This window comes from Chiloscyllium plagiosum, chromosome 15 (genome assembly GCF_004010195.1).
Source record: "Chiloscyllium plagiosum isolate BGI_BamShark_2017 chromosome 15, ASM401019v2, whole genome shotgun sequence".
Lineage (NCBI taxonomy): Eukaryota > Metazoa > Chordata > Chondrichthyes > Orectolobiformes > Hemiscylliidae > Chiloscyllium > Chiloscyllium plagiosum.
Genome location: NC_057724.1, coordinates 20,320,299 through 20,344,218, shown reverse-complemented (window position 1 = coordinate 20,344,218; position 23,920 = coordinate 20,320,299). Strand labels below are relative to the sequence as shown.

General features: G+C 41.1%; 1 protein-coding gene across 1 annotated transcript in view; it reads left to right on the top strand.

Annotated features, from left to right (window-relative positions):
* Nucleotides 1-7,660: 7,660 nt before the first annotated feature.
* LOC122557144 (protocadherin-20-like) overlaps nucleotides 7,661-23,920 on the top strand; it is a 42,979-nt gene continuing 26,719 nt past the window's right edge. Inside the window, exon 1 of the mRNA XM_043704502.1 lies at nucleotides 7,661-7,779. Within this exon, the coding sequence (XP_043560437.1) occupies nucleotides 7,729-7,779 (51 nt within the window). The 5' untranslated portion in view covers nucleotides 7,661-7,728. The remainder of the gene's footprint in view (nucleotides 7,780-23,920) is intronic.

Genomic DNA, 23,920 nt, shown 5'->3' with positions numbered 1-23,920 from the left:
GGACCGTGGAGGGGGTCGTTAGGGCCGACTGCCTGCCCCTCTTCCGCGGTTATGTTAGAGCCCGGGTGTCCTTGGGGAAGGAGCATACGGTGTCCACCAACACCCTGGAGTTGTTCAGGGAGAGGTGGGCGCCGCAGGGAGTGGAGTGCATCATTTCCCCCTCCAACTCTATTTTGATTTAGTCCCTGCCCTCCCCTTCACTGTTTTTGATCACACAGCACTGCCCTTTGATGTAAAGGGCACTGCTTGTCACTGGCCACTCGGGTGTTTTCCTATCTTCCTGGTGGTGGAAATTGAATAAAAGATTCGCCACTTTGTGTCTCTCACTGTGTCTCACACCTGCACACACACACCATGGGTGCTGGGGAGAAAATAAGCACTACCGCAGTTTGGCGGGAGTGTGGGGGTTAAGAAAAAAATAATAATAAACAGGAGTGTTAGTTATTCTGTCACTCTGAGAGCTGGCTGTGAGGGAGCTGGATCAGTGTCAAGGACTTGCCAGATATAAATAAAGGGTGACTTGGTGATGGCATCCTGGCCTCTGCGGAATCATTTCGATAAGAATTCTGTGTCACCTCAAACTTGACAAAGCATTACAAAATCTTGAAAATCCCGCCAAAACCAAAGTGTTCCTTTGTATCCTTTCCAATATGTCTTCCTAAAGGAAAGCTGGAATAATAGAACTTCTGTTTTACACAAGTAAGTCATCCACTATTGTGAAATGCTGTTGTTGCCTAAAAGACACGTCCTAAAGCAACTGAGTGGATTTTTGATCTGGCCATCCTTTCCCACTGTACTGGAAACTGGCAGCTCAGTCATGGTCAATATTTCACGTTTTGGTAACAGATGTTTTGATGTTTCTTTTGATTTGCTGGCCATTGTTTCTTCTTGGCGCTAGAAACATTTCTTCTATAGCGTTACAAGTAATATTCAATAGATTCTCTCATCTTTTAGGGAACAGCCGAGGAAACCCATGAATTTTTCTCTTGGTTTCCCTTGACCAGTTTATCAGCTCTGATTTACTATTTGACCAATTCTTTCCTTAGAACTGATGGGAGATTGTTTACGCTCTTAAGCAAGTTGAGGTGCAAACAAGTCTGCTGTCCTGAAAGTGAGGAGTGGTGACTGCGAGCTATGTAACTATTCCCAACTCTCTATGCTCCTTGTGTTGATCCTCCCACCAGACCAAGGTGGACTGGACAGAGATCACAGTAGAGGTTAGCAAATGTGGGGGTTCTCCCAAAATCATGGGTGTTGGAAAAATGGTCAATGACGTCCTCTAATCCACTGGGATGATGTCATGGTGTGGTAGTATTGCCTCTTATGTAGGCTTTGGGCTGTATATTTACGCAGGTGAGAAGCTAGGCTAGGTGGGTGAATGCATGCTCAACCACCGGACTCCATTGCAATTAAGAATAAAGCATCAGATAGTTTGGTTTAAGTGAGGGATTGATAACTGCAGGGGTGATCTGGGCAGACAAGGGGATTAGTTGACATTTGTCAATTGATAGAAATCTCATCTTCCTGCAAGACAAGCAGACCCATAATTAAAAGGAAAGGTTGAAGACTACTTGAGCTACACCTAATTTCTCATCCCTGTTAAATTAAGCAGCCTTACATTTGCTGGGGAAAAGGGACCTGATCTGATATGGATGGTGAGGGAATGTCAATATAGCCAACTGAGAATGTAGCCAACCCTGGTGCTATCAGAATGGGAGGTCAGGACTGCGTGAGGCATTGTGTTGTGCTGGTAAACACTGTAGAACCTTTATGTGTTGTTTTTTGTTTTCCTTTATTGTCCCTGCAATCCATACCTTAAGACTCAATCACTGAAGACTGGACTTCTGGGCATGACAACATTGGTGACCCAGAGGCTGTATTGATACCTGTTGTTCCTTCCACCTGCTCAACTACACCCCCACCCAGATCATAGAAGGGCCAATTTAGAATCAGAGACACAAGGTGGTGAGCAGAGCGCAGCAATGCCCTAGCAGTTGAGGGAACCAAGTCAGCTAAGGTCCCAGAACTCAGAAAGCTGCTAAGGATTAAACCCTGTGAAGCATCAAATCGAGAATGAATCACTGGTCAAGGCCACAACAAGATTGTTGCAAAAAGTTGGGGAAGCATATCTTCAGCATGCCAGGTTTTATGTACAGTTTTGTACAGAGTATGGAGGAATTAATACTTGCTATGATCCAAACAATGGAAGGCATGTTTTTATCCATTGGAGGGAATGGTGACCATAATGATCAGCAAGTTGAAACATTCAACCCATATGAGCACTGAACTGCATTCCATCTTTCTGGCCTTCATCTCCTTACAGCATTGACGTGAAAAGAGATCTTAATCTTGTTCCAGTTGCCCCCCTCATCAGGACAACAGAGAGGTGTCATTGCAAACCTTGATAGAGGATGGGCATGGGTCGGCTGCTGGGTACTCCATCTCAGGACATCCCAGGTGAGAGGTCTCTCCTTATACCTACTGCCATTGACCCGATTGACACTGGCAGGCACGTCCAAGGAGATTGCCCTGCATCCATGCAGGATATCATTTGTAGAACAAAAACCTAAAGGCTCTGAAGCTACATTGGATACAAAATAAAATCATTGCAGACAATGGGTCATCACACTCAACAGCCAATCTCCACCTCAGGTGCTGTTGTGAGTACATATCAAGATGCAATGGCAGAAAAAGGAAAATTAAGAACTTCTGACAGCACAGAGGTGGCATGGAAGATTTTACAAAATTCACTTTGTCACATTTTATGTTTTTGCTTTACTTATTATCCTTTCATGGATTTGATTAGTCAGAGTCCTAACTATATTGACATGCCGTATGGTTATCTTCATTGATAGCTGCAGAGGAATGTTAGCTATTTCATTCATTGCGTTGGTGACTAAGATTTTGTGTGTTTGTGATCAGACTTTTATTTAATGTTCACGTACTATTCATTTAGATGTGTACAATATGGAGGAAGATGTGAATTCTGCAGACTCTCCATTACCTGTGGTGTTAAGGAGATTTACTGAGATTATATTGACCAGGGACAATTGATCTGCCTTATGTAAAATCAATGAGAAGAAACAATGTGGCAGGTTCTTAGATTCCTCTCACTGCTTGTTGTAATCCAGCTGCTGCCTCAGTGCTCCAGGGTTATATCATTCTGTACCAGTTGTGCGTGGTCGATGCCCAGCTCCCTTGCTTTTCAAGATGGCAGAGGATGAAAGCTCAGGAGTAGTTCCTGCAGGGAGGTTTCTGAGGATTCCAATCTGCTCCAGCCATGTCAGTCCCTCAGGTGTGGGTAAATGTCACGTGTACTTGTTTGCCCCTGATACTCCTGGCCTATTTCTCCATGTTCTGAGCAATCTTCAGAATCTTCAGTATTCATGACCTCTTCGTGAGATTCATTGAATCTACCCTTACCTGAGGCAGAATGATGCTACTCCCCTGTCATTGTGATAAAAGGCTTTGTTGTCTTGCACGGCCACATTGTATGTTGCTTACCGCACAATCACTATACATGAAGCACTGTTTGATACATAATACAGTGCCCCTCTGGACCTACCAAAAAATATTTTTAAGCCCCTATTTTCTATCTGCCAATGGCTGTGCTGAAGATGAGGGTTGTATTGTAGCATTGTCTCACTGCCTCACTGTTCTCATCAATCATGGCCAGAGAGGATAACGCTTGTTATACAGGATCCAGCCATTAATCTGAGTTGACTGCCTGAAAAACTCAGGAAACTACCAGCCCCATGTGATTTATGAATGTTGAGAGCTCAGTGGGAAAACTGCTGCTTAATTCTTCATCTGTGATCACAAACCAATTGTGCATTCAGCTTGGAATCCTTTGTAGTTCCCATATGCTGTTGACTGGTCCCAGCAAGCTCTGATGTAAACATGAGTGCTGTCAATTATATCTTGCTCTCTAGGGAAATGAGAGATGGTCATGAAGTGTATTTGTCTGACCAACTGGTAGTCATCACCTGTGGTGAACCTGGTGAACTCACTGGGAGGGTGGAAAAGGGGATTGGTCACCTTTTTGAATGCAACTTGTGTGCCGCCTACAAATGCCACACATGCTCTCCTTGGGACAGCCATGGAGGCAGGAAGTTGTTACTACATGTCACTTTGGAGGCTGCTGGCATGGGTTTTTCATTCATCCGCATGGCTGTAGATCTTGCTGCACGATTGGACAGATCTCCAATTTCTGGGACACCCTGAAGCATCTTGTTACTATTGTCTCTCAGGTATCCAGAGATAGTTTGTTAGTGATTTTGTGTTCCTATGCTCTTCCTGAATGGGTTTCTCCTAACTTCCTCCTCAACCTCCTCAGTATTGCCTGTTCCTGGCCTTGCGGAGCCCTCCTCTGTTATATTCTCACCGACTGCTTCTGAGATTGTTGGATGATTGCTTTTAAAAGACAAATACATAGTTGATCAAGTGAACAGCAAGAAAGAAAGCAGACAGTGATTTGAGAATCTGGATATTAATGGCTATTGTCAATTTAATTTCTGAGCACTTGAAATTTTGTCCACTGTTAAATTCTACGCAGCCTACACTGGCCTCCTATCATGTGGAAACGCAATCCTGTTTACTATAAGTCAGTTTTTAAAAAGGTACATCTGCTGTAAGAGTGACACACAGTCTGCAAACTATGACCTGCCATCCTCCCACTTCACTTTCGACTTTGCTCCCACCAGCCCTGACCATCCTAACATCACTCTGCAACTTTCCTCTGTTAATCTTGAACTCTCCCGACAATAATTTGGGACCCTTTTTTTGTGTAAGTGTACATGCCATTTCTCCCCAACCCAAGCCTATTTGAATTCCTCCACTGTTCCCAGACTCTCCTTGCATCACCCCTTGAGTTGCCATTAGATTTCAAGCACTGACCTGTGAGATCTTTGTTTACACCTCAGACTGGACCTTTATACCAAGTTTATACCTCGGATTGTGAACCTTTGTTCTGCCAGCCAGCCTTTTGCCAGTCTTTATACATTGGACCCACATGTGGGCTATAGAGACCATTTAGGCTCCTCTTGTTGCTTATCAACACTGGCTGCACTGAGCTCACCCACCACACCCAGGATGCCAAGCTTCTCACCATAAATTTCTGTACCCCGAGTCCATGCTCTGATCTCCCTCATCACCATCTTCCTTTCCTTCATACCCATTCCCAAAACCCCCAGACTTAGCCTCCATGCAAGCTGGCATTCATCTGCTGCTCTCCCTTCTGCAATGTGGCACAGGGTTGTGGCAGTGAGAAAGGGATTTACTCAGTGAATGTCTGAGGGAGGCAGGGAACTTCTTCAAAGTGAGTGCTGAAGAAGGGCTACACTTGAAACGTCGACTTCTCCACCTTTTGATGCTGCCTGGTTTGCTGCGTTCTTCCAGCCTCCTGCCTGTCTATTCAGCTCTCCCTTCTGTGGCAGAGTTCAAAAAATACAACCACTCATCTCTGTCACAATGACACAAAACTGATGGGTGTACCCCCTTAAAATAAGCAGGAACTAAGTTCCTGTATGCTGCTGACCTCATCGGAAATGTAGGACTTAATTTCACAGAATTTTAATACAATAACTCTTCATGGTATGCAAGTAGGAATGACTCTCACAGGACAGCATGAATCCCCTTTCCCGCTATTGCCAGTTCACAAACTTAATTTTCATTCTGAAGGCATCATTGTGATTATGAAATTTCAATTCCTGACTGATTTGCCCACCCCACTCTCCATGTTTCCCACTCCCAGTGTTTTCATTAATTTGTTTTCTTTTTATTTGAATGTGCGATATTAGTGTTGCTGGCTCAGCCAGAATTCATTACCCAACTCTAACAGCCAAGACGACAGGCAAGAATCAACCACTTTACTGTGGGTTTGGAGTTACATGCAAAGACAATGGTGGAAGGGTCATGTCACAGGATGAGTAACTCAGATACACAAGACACACCCATATCAGATTCTGGAATTTGAATTCAATTTAAAAGTCTGGAATTAAAAGCTAACCAAACAGTCATGTAGCCATTGTCAATTGTCGTAAAAACCCATCTGGCTCACTGATATCCTTTATAGAATAGTATTTAGCATACTTAGCTAGTCTGCACCACGTTTAACTCCAGACCCACTGCAATGTGTCTGACTCTTAACTGTTCTCTGGGCAATTAGGGATTGGCAATAAATGTAGGCCAGTGAAATTACAGGGAAAGCTGGCAGATTTCCATCCCTAAAGGTTATTAGTGAACGGTTAGTTTACCCAAGGTTACCACAGGAAGTTTGGTATTATTGTCCTTGAAGCATAGGAGATTGAGGACAGGTTTAATGGAAATTTGTAAGATTATAACAGACTTGGACAAGGTAGCTGAGGAAGTATTCTGTCCAGTGGATGATGAAATAAGGATAAAGGAATTGTTTTATGCAGCAAGTGATGTGGAGGTGCCGCTGTTGGACCGAGGTGGACATAGTCAGAAGTCACACAACACCAGGTTATAGTCCAACAAGTTTATTTGAAATCACAAGCTTTTTGAGCACTGCCCCTTTATCCAGTGAACCTGGTGTCGTGTGACTTCTGACTTTGTTCACCTGATGAAGGGGCAACGTGATTTCAACCTGTTGGACTATAACCTGGTGTCATGTGACTTCTGACCTCAGGCAGCAAGTGTTATTGATCTGAAAACTGCAATCTGTGAAGGTGGTGAAAGTGGAAACAATCAATGATTTCAAACAGAAATCAACAGACTCTTCAAGAAAATAAACTTGAAGGGATGTGAAAATCAAGTGGAGGTGTCAAAATGATTGGACTGCTCTGTAGCCAACTGGCATGGAAATAAAGGGCCTTCTGAACAGTGATGCTTTGATTCCATGAAAAGTATTGTGAAATTACACGGTGGAGTGCTCATGTGTGAACACTTAATCCATGCACAAAAACTACATTTAACATTAGCTCTATTGAAAAAGCATTGAGAAACAATATATAAAGTATCTTGGTTCCTTGCAGCTTAACTTCAGGGTTAAAATTATTTTTAAACAAAATGCTATTTAGTGACCTAAATTTCTACGGAAATACTGCCACAACACTGAAAGATTTAAGTGATATCCTGGATCATATCAACTTTCACGCAACTGCTTATCATTAATGTTGTTTGATAAAGTGGGGAGGTTTCCAAAGTCTTTGAATTTAGAATCAGAATTAGCTTTATTGTCACATGTACTCAACTGAGTACAGTGAAAAGTGTACAAGTCGCCTCTTATGGCACCATCTTAGGTACAAAGGTACAGCTTTCTCAGTTACACTTCTTAGGAAAAAAGAGAAGTAAAGAAGTCCAGCATTTCAGATTTAGAAATAAATTATAAAACGGAGAAAACAAATTCAGAACAACGGTCTTCTGACCCAGTCCATGTTGGCACCTGGTCACCAGTCCGCAGCAGGGCCTTGACTCCAATCCGTGCTTGGCTTCACCTCAGGTTTTATGAAACCAGAAGATCATCTTAGTGCAATGAAGTTGAATAATAAACTTGCAGGGAAACTGGAAAGGGGGTTATACCTGCCAGTTTCCTGTATCATGCACCTGATATTAAAAACAAAAATGCTAAAAGGCTGTTAGCCCCACCCACAGCTGCTGGCATTAAAAGCATGAATTTCTGCTACACTGCAGCATTGACACTTTCAGGGAGTGCTGAAGCAAGCACACTGTTCCTCATGTTCCCAGTAAATTCTATTAGTTGGAATTATGGATCTTAAAAGTACCTTCTGTGTGGATTACACAGGATCAGCGCTTCAGGTAATTGTTTCTTGATTTCCTTTTTACTTGCCTGCTGATTTTGCTCTTTCTGTCCACTTTGAAAAGTGAAAATTTGTTCAGACAGCTCGTGACAAAGAGACAGTCAATTCTCTATTGAACATTGTCAATGCCTTAGTTCTTGTTTTCTCTGTATTTCCTCTAGAATGTATTCAATGTCATTTATTTTGTTTAAGTTTGCACACAATGTGTTTTACAAAGAAAATTCAACACTAAAGATGTTGTCTAAAACTAAGCTACTATTATCTTGCTATCTTCCATCTCAAATGTCTGCACTCTGTTGTGGGGAGAGTGGGGAGCAAGGGATAGCGCAGTTTAGAGGAGCATGAAGAATAAATGTACATATATAATTGGTGTTTTGATTAAACATTGAGGTTTGCAGTTTGCTTGCTATTCATCATAAACAGTGAATCCATTTTGCTGGAGTATATGTCAATACTGAAATTCATGAAGTTCAATGAATCGTATGAACAGAGTAGGTTGGTCTTTCATTGGATAAGACAACTCAGAAATGAAATAAATTACCTGCGTCAGAAAATGTGGCTGTTAATTTCTATGAATCCCATGACTCGAGTTGAGTTTTAACCTTCTGGAAGAGACTACATCCTAAATAATAACAAAATGTGTGAAAAAGGGAAGGTGCAAAATTGGTGATTGGATTCAAAATTTGAAGCAATTAGCTAACATGACATAAACAAACATTCTTATCTGGCAACATAAGGTTTTTACCATCAACTGGCTGTAGGAGTAAATGCTCAGTGTCTATAAGCATTTCTTCACAGACTTGTTATTTGTTTCAAGCCTCTTATCTTCAAGATGGCACAGATTATTAATTTTCACCCACAAAGATATTTCAGCTTTTTACTTCATTTCACATTTTCTACACAGAATTAATATTAAATTTGCTGAGTTATTTGCTGGGTAAATATTTACTTCACATTGTTTATGTGCAGCAAAACCCTGTTATAACACATTCCTTTGCCAAAAAAAATCTGTAAGCATTCCTGTAATGAAACTTCACTATTTGGAATATAAAAAACAGGAAACACTCAGCAGGCCAAGTAGCAGCTATATTTTGATTTTGTTGTACAGTTTGTAAAGTTAATTCACAGTCATTGTTTGTTTGAAAGTACACTATCCTTTCCTACTGCCGTTTAAACTAAATCATGATGAATCATTTAAATAAATTTGGGCCATGTCAACCTCTCTGATCTGATTATAGCATGAAGAAATGTTGTAGGAATAAGGATAAAAATCATTTCTACTTGAATGTTTCACTTTGTTTCAGTCATCAAAGGATAGACAATCTTGAAAATGATTTATATTCCTAGTAAAACAACTCTTAAACTTTCAAGTTAACTTGGTTGTCTGGACAGGAGCTAAACAGTCCCAAATCATGCTGATAAGCAGCTCTTAGTCCTGGATAGTAACAAACTGTGAATGGATACCAATTGATGCTCACAGTGCCCCCAACCATACATTTCTTCAGACTTTATTCAAGAAGATTCCTGGGCCAGGCTTTTTCAGGTTCTTTGAAGACAGGTTTGGAGGCAGGAATGTTTGCAAGGTGGCATGGAAACCACTCACTCACTGTGATTGTGTCATTTTGCCAGAGGGGGAAAAAGTGACAAATGGTGCCCAACTCACTCCTTGGTGAAGAGTGAGCCGCTTTTCCCACCTCCACTAGCACTTTATCATTGGGTGTAGTTACCCATCATATAGTGAGATGACTGAATAAACCTGCTGACCTCCCTGCTGCCTCTAGGGTGGTGGTTCAAGGGTAATGGTATTCAGATGGCTTTTGTTAGCCATCAGAAACTTGGCATTCACATGTTGCCTGCATCTTTTCATTTACATCAATAAAGTGATGGGATATTTCCCAATCACATGGATGAGTGACACTCCCACATCAATCAAGAAGCTTGACACCATCCAGGATAAAACAGTTCACTTGACTGGCATCCTATCTAACGCCTTCAAAATTTGCTCCTTTTATTATCACCACGCAGTAGCAGCAATGTTTACCACCTACAATATACACTGCAGCAACTTACCAAGGCTCTATCAACTGCAGCTTTCAAACCTGACACCTCTACTATCTAGAAGTTCAAGGGCAGTAGACACATGGCAAGATTGGCACCTTATCAGTTCCCCTCCAAACCACTCACTACAGGGATATGGAAATGCATGGCTTCAGTGCAACTGGGCCAAGATCCTGGACCTCCCTCCCCAATGTTGGCATAGTGCCTCGGTGATTAGCACTGCTGCCTCACAGCATCAGGGACCCAAGTTCAATTTCACCTTCGGCCAACTGTCTATGTGGAGTTTACAAAATCTCCCTGTGTATGCGTGGGTGTTCTGGTTTCCTCCCACTATCCAAAGATGTGCAGGACTAAATGGGCCAAATAGCCTGCTTCCACACTGTAGGGATTCAATTATGACACTGAAGATGTACGTATTATACCTATATGGTTCAAGAAAACAGGTCATCACCAACCTCCTTCAAGACAATTAGTAGTAGGCAATAGATACCAACTTAGCCAACAATACCCACATCCTGTAAATGAATTTCAAAATATGCTTTAGCAGATGTTCAACTATTCATTTGAGAGCAAAGAAGATGATGAGCAAATTTTTGTGGATTTACATAGTTTACAATGATTTTCACAAATCCGTCGTTCAGTACAGTTGGTTCACAATCATGTTTACACTCCATGTGAGGTTCCTTTCTTCATTCCATCCTAACAACGTTTGTACATGTTACTTCGCTGCCCTGGCTATTAACAGATTTTATTTCAGTTAAATTTATAGAGGCATTCTGGTGAAATCACTATTGTGTATAGATTTATAGAGGAATTTGAAATCGAAGGATAGAATTCAATCAAATTTTAGCAATTGAATGTCTGCTCTTTTCTTTGTACTTGAATGTTTTTTGAGAGATTTACTGGAAGGTTCATAACTTTCTAATACTTAAAATGATTTAGTTCAATATGCAAGTGTTGAATTTGTCCTGAAGGAAAAACAGATTGTGTTTGTTCTATTATTTCACAGTTCTCAGAAATGCACCACACCTGTAAGACAGCTAGGTAACCATATGACGGTCTAGTATAACAGGTTTCCATTTTATTTTCTGTTCATTTGTCAAGTTTCAGTCAGCAAGTTAATCAGTTAGTTTGTCAGCTGCTCAACTGTCTCTGAAATTAAGTATTAATCAAAGTAAGCATAGCACCCGGATGTCTTAATACAGTATATAGTTGGTTACTAATAAACTTTGAGAAACCTTTCTCATTAAGAACCCAAAACTCTGTAGTGTATGTTATGTGGCTAACATATAGAATACCATGTCACCTCACGGTGGCAGCAAGTGAGCACTGGAAGCGAGTCACAGCAAGTTGGAACCAAAAGCCAGAAGGTAGATAACATAGAGAGGCAGTCATGAAATTATTTTCCTAACAATTGCACATCATTTGTGCAAGTTCAGAGCTAAATTTCACATGTAACAACCAAGACTTCAGTTGCAAGTGCACTGATGAACAGCAACCACGATGGAGTAATAGTTGTCAGTACATTTACTTGCTATCTTAAAAACAGGAGGCTACAGTGTGCCAATTTAAAAAGAAACTTGGTGGCTTATAAGAGGTACAGGACAGTTCTAATTCAGCAAGAAATTCCTAGATGAAGTACAGTTTAAAAGAGTTAAAAATAAAACACTCTCTTACGATCACTAGGTCTTACCTATTTCCAGTAACCAAGCGATTCTGCTACTTTGTGTTCTTGAAATGGCATGGACACAGAAAAAAGCATGTATGACATCACCACGATACATTTTTTAGCATGGGCACTACCCTTTCGTAACTGCTCAGGTATCACTTTGAATAAAGGGGACGAACATAGCAACAAGGAGACAGAAAGAGAGAAGCCAACACAAAATGATTTATAGTATAGTACAGCTCCTTTGGATATTGGCAATTGTTAAAGTGTGCAACACAGTATAGTAAATATGGAAAGTAAACATTAAAACATGGAAGGCATTCCAGTGACAATCTTTCAAAATTTCAGGTATCCAAACAAAGAGTGAATCTTCACCTCTGAGGTAAACAGATAACTATTAAAGAAAGACATGCTGTCCACCGCCTTCCTAATTTGGGAATTGAAGGATAGAGGAGAAGAACATCCTGTGCTACTGCTAGTGATGACCACAAAGGGTCTAAAGTTTAGAAGATCAATTTAAGATTTGAGTTAACTTCAGGATTCAGAGGCTTGAGCTATAGCCCAACAGCCAGATATACATGTTGATCTGTTCTTTGGAGATGTCATGCGAAGATATGCAACGTGATTTCAACTTTGCTGTCAGCTAAAAGGCTGAAGGAACTCACCTTTATATCTATATCTATCAAATCTTTCTGCAAAGCACTTCTGGATAAACATAAAGATAGATCATTGACACATTGAAGAATTTGTAGCAACACAGCAACATTTGCAGACAGTTGACTATGACAACTATTGAGCTGTCAATATGTCATTCTTCTATGATGAATTGCTTGTATCTTCCAACAAAACAGGTTGCAGGATTTTGTGATTCATGCAAATTATGTTCAACAAGACAATATTGGAACCAAATGTGCAGGATATCCAAGTGTTTGTAAAAATACAAAGTATAATATAATTCTCCATAACAGTAAATGAAGAATACTCAACTGAGGAACAATGCCAATGATGGTTTAAAACTTCCAAATCTGTTGTGCACGCATATCAAAAAAGTCCACGAGTTAAACACAGAATCTTTCTTTTTTTGGTTATGTGCAAGATGAATCGAGTTTTTTGGAAGGTCTTTTGCAACAAGGCCAAGCGAGATTTCCTACAATATCCTACTAAACTCACATCGTTAACTATCTTCCCCCTTGGCATCCCTAACATATGATTCCAGCCTTATCTTATCACTTGCTACAATTTACTACTGCATGTGGCAGATGTAGAAATTGGCACCCCATTTTGTGGACAGGGATCTGGAGGTCATGCCAGCTGGCGTGGTGTAAACACAGAACTTCCTTCTCCACCAGGACAAACAACTGGGGGAGCCATGATACCAAACAATGCCAATGCTAGTCAGGTGAAAGCAGTCTCAACTACTGAGGAAAATGCACAGCACTGTAGGAAAAAAGGTCAAAGGCCTTCTCCACTTTGCTGATGTCACTGCCACCATCTTCTCTCTGATAACTCATACGCACTTGATCTATGCTACTGTTGCCACATACAAGGTTAATGCTCTACCACTCATTATTACATATAACATTTTCTCTCACTTGTTATCACCCACTCCAATACCTAATACAACTGCATGTTATCTATCCTACCTACTTATTTGCTTGGAACACCACTCCTTGTGTTTGGAAAGTAACAGCTATGCCAACCACTTTCATCTTCTGTAATGCCTGCTCTCTCTTATTCCAATATGAAAACAGACCCAGTTGGGCAGAAAGATTAAAGCTAGGTAGTGCACTGCCTATCATTCTTCATCTCACCCCTTATGTGAAGAGCTTTCTGACTCTGACTGCCCAGAGTGGCTGACTGACTCTGCCCAAATCCTTGGACTGATGCCAGAGGCTGTGCTGGCAGTCCTGGTTGAAGACTAACATCCTTGACTTGACTTAAGACCGAGTGACAAACATGATGAGATTCCTGCCCTTGTCCCTGCACAAAATGGCACAGCAAGACAAAAATAACATGAGTCCAGTAGTTCTGGCTGAGGGGTAAACCAAGGCAAGGCAGGGATGCTGTGACTGTCTAGGTAGGATCAGATTGAGCACTATGAAAGCAAGCAAAGAGTCCAGAGATGCAGCATGATCCATTCCAAGAGCAGACAGTGTCCTTACTGCAGCATTACAATAACAGTTTCTGGTGTAGCCCAAGGAGCAACATTGAATTTCAGAAGTGTCCTGCAAGTAGATGGGAGATTGCTATGAGGATTTGTAGAGGCTGGCACATATTGAATATCAATGTATTAGATGTAGGGTCAATGTGGCCAGTGTAGAGGGGGCATGCTGCCAGATGTTGGTGCCTTCTGTCCAATATGGAGGCCCTTCAAAACAATCAATGAGCTGAAGTGCCAGGCACTCATTCTGATTTGGTTGTTGAGATTTGTCAATATCGAGATTGCTTGGCATGTTAGGTAAGATGGTGAGGTGAACATTAATGCAACAAATTGGGCCATTAACATCATATTTAACAAGCTATAATTCCCCTTACTTAGCAACTTGCTGCTGCCTGATGAGAAACTTGCCACATCACTTGTCAAAATCATAAAAGATGTAACAAGATGCTCCTGACATCAAGACCAGTCTCAGTGGACTTGCACATTTCTGCCACAAATTTCCATATCATTATAAGGTAATGAATACATCAATTCTGACACAAAAGATTCCAGAATGCAACATCGGGTCTCTCCATGACCTGAATCATTTGTACCCAGACCGGCTTGGTTCTATTGGTAACTTCAGAGGCAACACAGTATTGTACCTGGAAGATGTTACCGAACCCAACATCAAACCTCCTCATAAAGTGTAGTATTCACATTCAGGATACACTCAAATTGAGCTCTCACATGGATAACTTGTTCCTTGCACAGCAAAAACAAACCGAACAGTAAACATAGTGAAAGGGGAAAATTCAGTCCTCACTAGACTGATGAGGTCATTCAAATGGACTGACTTTGATTAAAGAGGAGTAGACTGCTTGCAGATGAGCAACGCACAGTAGCATTTTAAATTATTTGCCTGTCAGTTTTTCTAAGTAGACTGGACTAAATGCTGCTCAACTATTTAAACAGGCTATTGAACAGAGTAGAGGAAATTGTGGAAGAACTCAATGATGGTTGGCGGTCTGTGTTTTTATTCTCCAACAGTTCACTACAGTCATCTGCTATCCCTAACCGAATAGAGAATATGGTGTAAACATGACTGGAAAATCCAGGTTAAGAAATATTCTGCACATGTGTAACAGCAACATTTTTGAATGAACCTCAGTGTTGGTTTAATTCCTTCTTGGTCATTTTACTCTCCTCCAGTGGAACCTTCTTTCAAAGCTTTTATCAAATTCTTGATAATGTAATTAGAGATTTCATAGAATTTTTGTTGAGACAGCTGGTGATTAGGTTTTCACCTTTACCGGGTGAATATTACAGGGCATATTCAATCCAGCCAATTACCACCCCTCAAAATTTTATCCTCATCAGTATAGTGATGGAAGGTGTCATCACAATAGTATCGAGCAGCCCGTGCTCAGCCCCTACTCAGCAACACCCAATTTGGGTTCTGCCAGGGCTATTCAACTCCTAATCTCAACTCTTCTCCTAAAGCCTTGGTTCAAACATAGACAAAAACCTGAGTTCTTGAAGTATGGTGAGAGTGACAGCAATGCCACACATGCAATGTGGCATCAAGGAGCCTTAGTATAACTGAAATGCTAGGGTATCAGGGTGCAAACTCTCCACATGTTCAAGTCATAACTGAGACATAGGAAGATGGTCGTAGCTATTGGAGGTCAATCATCTCAGGTCCAGGACTTACTGAGAAGTTCCTCAGGAATAATATCCCATAGCCAACCATTTCCAGCCAGTTAAGGTCAGAAATGGGAATGCTCACCGGTGACTGCACAATGTTCAGCACCATTTGCAACTCCTCAGACACTGAAACAGTTCATGTTCAAATGCAACAAAACCTGGATACTATCAAGGCTTGAGCTGGCAAGTGACAGGTAATATACATTCCACCCAAATGCCAGACAATGACCATTTCCAAAAAACAGGCAACCTAACATTCACCCAATGTTATTCAATGGTGTTACCAACACTGAATCTCCCACTATCAACATTCTTGGGTGTTACCATTGACCAGAAACTCAACTGGAATTGCCACATAAACACAGTGGCTACAAGAGTAGGTCAGAGGTTAGGAATACTATGGCGAGTAACTCACCACCTGATTCCCCAAAGCCTGTCCACCATCTCAAGGTACAAGTCAGAAGTGTGGTGGAATACTCCCCATCTGCCTTGTATGTGTGCAGCTCCTACAACATGCAAGAAAAGTGGCATCATCCAGATAAAGCACCTATTTCATTGGCACCACATTACATAGATCCACTCCCTCCACCACTGACGCTCAGTAACAGTTGTATGTACCGTCTACAAGATACACTACAGAAATTCACCAAAAATCCTTAAACAGCACCTTCCAAGCCCATGGCCGCTTTCATCTGAAAGAACAATGGCAGCAGATACATGGAACACCACCACCTTCCAGTTCCCCTCCAAATCACTCACCGTCCCTTCACTGTCACTGGGTCAAATTTTTTGAATTTCTACCCTAATAGCATTGTGGGTCTACCCACAACAAGTGGACCATAGTGGTTCAAGTGGACAGCTCACTACTGTCTTCTCAAAGGAAATACATACTGGCCAGCCAGCAATGCCCAGATCCCAGGAATGAATAAAACAAAATTAAGCATCAATTGGGTGGTAATCTGTGGCGCTACCATCCGAGGCTACCTTTCGCATTGGGAAAAGGACAGAGAAAAGTTAATAGCCCCCTGCTTCCAGCTAATTTTACTCCCTTTCTCACCTGTAGTTTCTGTTTACCATTGATATTCATGTCAGTGCTAAAGACTATAGGGACAGTGAGTGGTTTGGAGGGGAACTTGAAAGTGGTGGTATTCTTATATATCTGCTGCCTTGTTCTTTTAGATGAAAGTGGCCATGGACTTGGAAGGTACTGTTTAAGGAGTTTTGGTGCATTTCTGCAGTACATCTTGTAGATAGTACACACTGCTGCTGAGTGTCAGAAGCTGCAAGATTCTATGAACAGCTTGACAATGTCGGTGGATGGATACTGATTATTACGTTTAAAAATGTCCCAGTCACAAAGTATTAACAAATATAGAACCTTCAGCAAACCTTATGCTTTCTGGAAATAATGTGTCGAGAGTGTGTTGCTGGAAAAGTACTGCAGGTCAGGCAGCATCCGAGGAGCAGGAGAATCAATGTTTTGGGCATAAGCCCTGCATTCTTTGAAGGGCTCCCTGATGAAGGGCTTGTGCCCAAAACATCGATTCTTCTGCTCCTCAGATGCTTTTCCAGCACTACACACTCGACTCTAATCTCCAGCATCTGCAGTCCTCACTTTCTCCTGGAAATAGTGTGTATCTAGTTCATAATGTGTGTTGTTTAATAATGTTAAAAAAAATATTAGACCAAGCAGACACAACAATATCCCGGATTTTGTATTCAGCAGTAAAGTGACCACTTGCAGTTAGACTGTCAGAAAGGTGCCCACAGAAGTCCAGTGACATCTCTGTAAAGAGATATTGAGAAAGAAATAAAAATCTGAATTCATTCATTTAGTTTTCAACGTCATTTTTTGGCCCAATTCCAACAGGTGTGCATATATTATCTTAGGGTGAAACGTTTGACATTCATGTAAAAATACTTCAACGACACAGGAAGCAACCAAACATTTCCTGAGATTGGTTTGAACCAGGTGCTAAGTCAAGGGTATCTCTGAACGTTCAGCAATTTATAATGTCATCAAGTAGCTAATCAAATGGAAGTATTTTCACCAACAGCAAACCAGGAAGAAGCCTCCAATTATTCAGAATCCCTTACTGTTTAATATCACTTTACAGAGCATAAAATGAATAATTAAGGCAGAAATTTCCTAAACAACTATGTTTTCTATTTTCTTTTATAATAGACATGTATGACATTCTACAAACATAAAATTAATTTGAGGTCATTGAGATTTATTGGAATAATTACAAATTCCATTTCCAGCTAAAAATACCGATACATCCCATTCATCAACGTATTGCTTTTTCAAGTCCATTTCCAATCAGACAGATAGTGCAAAAGGTCTTTTCAATTCAATGCTTTTTAATTGATTGAAGTCTGGGAGACTTCATCACGGCACCCTTGGGAGAAGTTTAGAATCATGGACAACAACTTCTGGATTTATGAGTTTAACTGCACTTGTTGAAGTCACTGTCAGCTTTCAAGCAGTAACGATGACAACACTGACAGGTTCACTGTCAGGTCTACTGCAAAATTTAGTGTTGTGAATGAATGTTGCCAATGGATCTTTGTCATATTTGTATCTAGTATTCGCCACACTTGTGATAAGGGTCACAATTATTTTAATTGTCATAATTCAAAGTGTAGAAGAATTACAACTAACTTCTGTTTCTCTCTCTCTCTTTCTTCCCTTCATTCATTAATTAAAGCATTAATGCTAAATCAATAAATCATTTGCCCAAGACACAAATATTGGCAACCCATAAGCTTATAAGGTGCTATTTGGGAAAGGGTTTTGTGAACCTATTTTCTCCTGGATAAAGAAGAGTGAGAAATGTTACTTTGTGTTAATGCTGTACACAATTACAGAAATGTTCGGTTGCTTCCTGTGTCGTTGAAGTATTTTTCCATGAATGTCAAACGTTTCACCCTAAGATAATATATGCACACCTGTTGGAATTGGGCCAAAACCTGACGTTGAAAACTAAATGAATTTTTATTTATTTCTCAATATCTCTTTGCACCTGTTGCTACAGATTCATTTGGACATCCATCAAACTTCTCAGAGCCTTTGAGCTATTCATGATACCAAGCAGATTCAATTCCCAAGCAGAGTAACCAAGGAAAATTGAAATTAGAACATTCATGATGTGCTACTCACTTTCAATCTGCTACATATTTATTTGTAACTAAAGTAGCAATGTTTGAAAATATGAGGGTGGATTACATGAGCCATCCATACATGGGAAAGCTGGGGGTGGTCAACCTGTAAGGTAGGGTCAGAGAGGCATCAGATGTAACATCTATACATCTGGAATTAATGGGTGCACACACACAGACACACACCATCAAACACAAACACACAAACACACACACACACACCTCAGGTATATCTACATTTGCCCCTGCCCTGTCGTGGCTTTTCCAACTTTTAGCCCCCTCTCTGCTCATCTCCTGCATTGCCGACCCAACAACCTCTGGACCCAGGTCTCCAAGACAGCCCCAACCTCACATGGACAGCCATCAAATGTTCCATAGAGATAGCAACCTCACATGCAACCTCCAGACAATGAGGGCCATTGCATCCCTTTATACCTGTCTGCCACTCCTGTTCTTCCCTGTGTGTGTGGGCAACATCGCTGTTCACCAAATCTACAGGATGTTCTTCTGCTTGGGCTGAGCAAATGCCTGGACTCTGGCAGTCATCAGATTGCCTACAGTCTGGGACTTCCTTGGGCAGCTGTAGAGCTGTTACAGTGAGGTGTTCACCAGCTTGTGTTCCCGCAATTTCGAAGGCTGAGGTGTCATTATCTGAGCTGTGTAAGGGGGTGAGGGTGAGATATGGGTTAGCCAACATCTGCTCTGAGGCCCAGTACCTTTGACCTCAGCAGGCCATTTTGCCACAGCAGGGGTGGACAGATACCTGCATGGCAGAGGGGACAGAAGACATGTCAGCCAGTGCAAGGAATTACACTGACAGGGGGGTTAATGTGAGAGTAGCAGTGGAACGAAGAGTAATGTTTTACCCAGTTACTGGGCATCACAGAGAAAATCCCTCCAAAAACCCCTTAAGTGAAAAATCATAGGGATTATTCCCTGCACTCAACAATTAACTTACAAGTAGGAGTTATACACACTAAGGCTGTTGGTCCCCAATGTTTAAAAGATAAAGGGATGATTTGATTTAACTTTTTGAGAGATTACAAGAAACAGATATGTAGATAAAGAAAACATATTTTCACTGGTTTGAGCATTTACAACAGGGAAGCTTAGTCTAAAGCTTAGAGCCAGGAGTTTCTGGAATAAAATTAAGATAAACTTCAACATTGAAAGGATGGTAGAGAAAGGAGACTGTCCCTTGCAAAAGGCAATTGTTGTGAGATCAATCATTAATTTAAATCTGAGATATCAGGGAAGCATTCGATGAAATGTGGCATCAAGGCACTAAGCAAATCTAGCATCAATGGGAATCAGGGAGAAAACTCTTCATTGGTTGGAGTCACGCCTAGCGTAAAGAGGGATGGTTGTGGTTATTTGAGGTTAATTTTCTTAGCTTCAGGATATCTCTGTACTATATAGGGCAAATAGGCAGACAACTAACAATCCCCATCCACGAACATCAACCAGCCACTAAACGCTACGACCAGCTGTCCCTAGAAGCCATACACACAGATGACAGGGACAACACATTCAACTGGGATGACATAATGATCATAGGACAAGCTAAACAGAGGGCAGCCAGAGAATTCCTAGAAGCATGGCACTCATCCACTGACTCTATCAACAAACACATTGACCTGGACCCAATATACCGGCCACTACAATGAGCAACTGGAACCGGCTACTGGAAGCAGCAGAAACAGAATCAAATAAATTCCAGAAGACACAGTACAGCAGCGCTTCACAGGAGACTTGAAAGCACTGAAGATGTCACCGAGACAGGAATGAAACATCTGCAAATCAACTTCCCAGCTCAGCGACCATACCCACAACCATGACAACCGATACCTGAGCTATAAACCTTTACACAAACCTTGAACGCATAAGTATCAGATAATGGCCATCTCCAACTAAGGAAAATCTAACCATCGACCCCAACATTCAATAACATTGCCATCAGTGAACTGCACTGCCATTATCAACCTCCTAGGGTTACCACTGACCACAAACTGAACTGGGCTAACAATATACATACTGTGGCTACAAAAGTAGATCGGAGGCTCGGAATTCTGCAGTAAGAAACTCACCTTTAAACTTTCCAGATGCCTGTCCATCATCTACATGGCACAAGTCAGGAGTGTGATAGAATGTTCCCCACTTGCCTGGCTGGGTGCAGTCCCAACAAAACTCAAGAAGCTTGGCAACATCAAGTACAAACCTGCGCATTTGACTGGCATCACATCCACAAATATTCACTCCCTCCACCACAAACACTCAGTAGCAGCAATGTGTACCATCTATAAGATGCACTGCTAAAATTCATCAAGACTCTTTGGACAGCATCTTCCAAATGCAAGACCACTACAGTCTAAAAGAACAAGAGCAATAGATAAATGGGAACACCACCACTTGAAAGTGCCCCTCCAAACAACTCACCATCCTGACTTGGAAATATGTCATCACTGCTTCAGTGTGGTTGGTCAAAATCTCCAACAGCATTTTTGGATCTATCCCCAACAAATGGACTGCAGCCATTCAAAGCAGCAGCTCACCACCATCTTCTCAAGGATAATAAAAGATTGGCAATAAATGCTTGCCAGCCAGGAATGCCCTCATCCTATGAATGAAAAATAACTTTCCCTTCTTTTTGGCATGGCTCAATTTGAAGCAGATATTCTGAATGAAGCCCCTGAAGTTGAAGCAGATATTTTGCTTTCCTCAGCTGGGACATCATCTACCCCAATCTCACAAGCACTCTTTTCCCACCCATCAGTTCAAGATCACATACTGTCTCATCTTTCTGAAAGAAGGACTTTGGATTGTGATAGAAGGCAGTGAGATCTACAGCAGGGGAGTTCTTGATGCTGGTGACTACTTGGGAAATCTGAAATCAGGCAGCTTTTAGGTCCTTTAAGTGAAGCACATTTCCACTGACACTTGCACTGATTTGAGGAAGGCAACAGGCATATAGAGGCATCGAATTTTACAGTACAAAAGATTACCATTTGACCCATCATGGCTATACTGTCTTCCTTACGAGCTACCCAGCTAGTCCTATTCTTCAGCCCTACCTCTGTAGGTCTCTGAATTCATCGCATTCAAATGTATATCCAGTTTTCTTCTGAAACTGCATATGAAATCAACCTTCACCACTCTCCCAGGCAATGCATTCCAAACCTTAATAACCCTCTAAGTAAAGAAGTTTCACCTTATCTCACTCTTAGCTCTCTTGCTGACAATCTCAAAATTGGGTCTCCTAGTTAATGACATACCACCTACTTGAAGCAGAATGTTCTTCTTTCTCCTGTCAAAATTGTTCATAACTTTGAACATCTCGATCAGGTTACTCTTAATCTTCTCTGCCCCAAGGACAATAAAACTGATCCCTCTAATCCTTCCTTGCATCTAAAATCCCTCATTGCCGGTATCATTCTAGGTGAATCCCTTTGGCATTCTCTTCAGGGAATTAACATCCTTCCTTAAATAAGGTGCCCAGAACTGAACAGAATACTCCAAATGTGGTCTGACCAATGGTGTATAAAAGTGTAGCATCACTTCCTTGTTTTTTCACTATCTGCCTTGAATTATAAACCCAAGGATCCTATAAGCCTTCTTAACAACTGATTCAACTTGCCTGGCCATCATATCAGAATAAAAAACATTAGAATCAGCTCTCAATGCAATTATACATTCTCCAAAAGGGTACTGACACACTCCTTGAATTAAAACATTTTTCATTTTACCTCTTGCTGATTCTTCAAGATGAAAAGTTGCTCAGACGAAAATCGTCCACAGGCTTCAGATAATTTTATTACATTTAAAACTAATAGCCTGAGTAATGGCATTTACTATGGAACTACAAGTCAGCGCCAATGCTTTTCAAGTAAATAACGTAAGGAGAGCAAGTTTTCCTTGTCATCTGATGTGTTAACATTTGGAAATTATTATTTTCTTCATATCTTTGGCCCAGGCAGTGTTTGACCCCTTATGATGGATTTCTGTACTTGGTTAGCATTCAGAAAAAAAGAGTATAATTCGTGTTTCTGTCTGTCAGTCTGAATATATTAACATTTCAAATACATGGTTGCAAAGCAGCTGTAACTTAATTGCTTTCTGAAGTCACAGATTTACAGTTATCCCATAGACATACCATTTATACTTCTCTGTTCTGAATTTGATGAGGCTAGACAGGTTCCATTTGAATTCTAGCTATTTTGTATCAAACATTGACAGAAATTCCCATGTATGACGCTGCTGCCACTTCATTGAAGTTCTAATTCCATACTCCATTGCTCACTGCTGTAGTTTAAAGATCTTTAAGGTCTCATGACCCCATGCAACAAAGAGCAAAGATCCTTCCGATACCTTCGACAACATTATTCCCTTAATAACCATCACCAGCCAGATTATATTGTTATTCACTCCATAACTCTCATAACATTTATCACTATGGACCAAGTGCTGGTAAGTGGGATTCGCATAGATAGACTGGTGCTGATCTCGTGGGCTGAAGGGCCGATTCTGTGCTGTATAACTCGATGACGGTGTGTGCATTAGTGTGTTTGTGCAAAATGGCTGCCATATTGTTCTAAGTGTTCAAAGTCTCTGTACTTCAGCATAAAGTACTTTAAATGTAGCACTTACGAGCATTAGGAGATGATCATATGCTTTAACTGAAAGTATTTTCTTTACCTTAAACCTTCCTTTACTTTAAACCAATGCTGCTATCTGGAAACTGAAATCCCAGCCTGATGTATCAATTAGCTACAGATTCTGCAATTACACTGTTTCTGAGGCTGTTTGCACCAAATAAGTCTCCTAAGCTCCTTATACATTGTAAAATTCCTTCATTTCAATCTGTACTTGCATAGCAGTGGTTTATTCAATATTGCTTGCTGAGTAGTGTCTAAGAATTCTGCCTTTAAACGCTTACTCCAAAACTGATGCCTCTTCTCTTAACATTTTTTCCCATTCCTGCTGAATGCCCCTCATTCTAACAACATCCAATCTCATTGATCTGTTTGTCTGATGACTGTAGCTTCAGATTTCCTGTTATTAACCAGACTTGCTGCCCTAACTTTAAGGCTAACTGAGATTTTGCCACCTCTGCAGCTTTGTGCTGTGGCTTTTCTCCAGTTCCTTTAATTTCACACAGTCATGGGACATTAAGTTTGGGTGGTGTTCTAAAGCTGACAGATCTGTTTTTAACCTCTCCATGAACAAATGCAAAGGGGAATATCCATCATTCAGCGGTGCCTCTATGTAACTGGGTACAGCTAATTCCCAGTCTGGATTCTAATGTATGAGGGACTTCACAATCCTGGCTGTTCTTTTTACTCCTCTGTTTAACACTGGACGGAGCAGAGAATCTATCAGGTGCTTCTGATGTGAACTTCCTGAGAT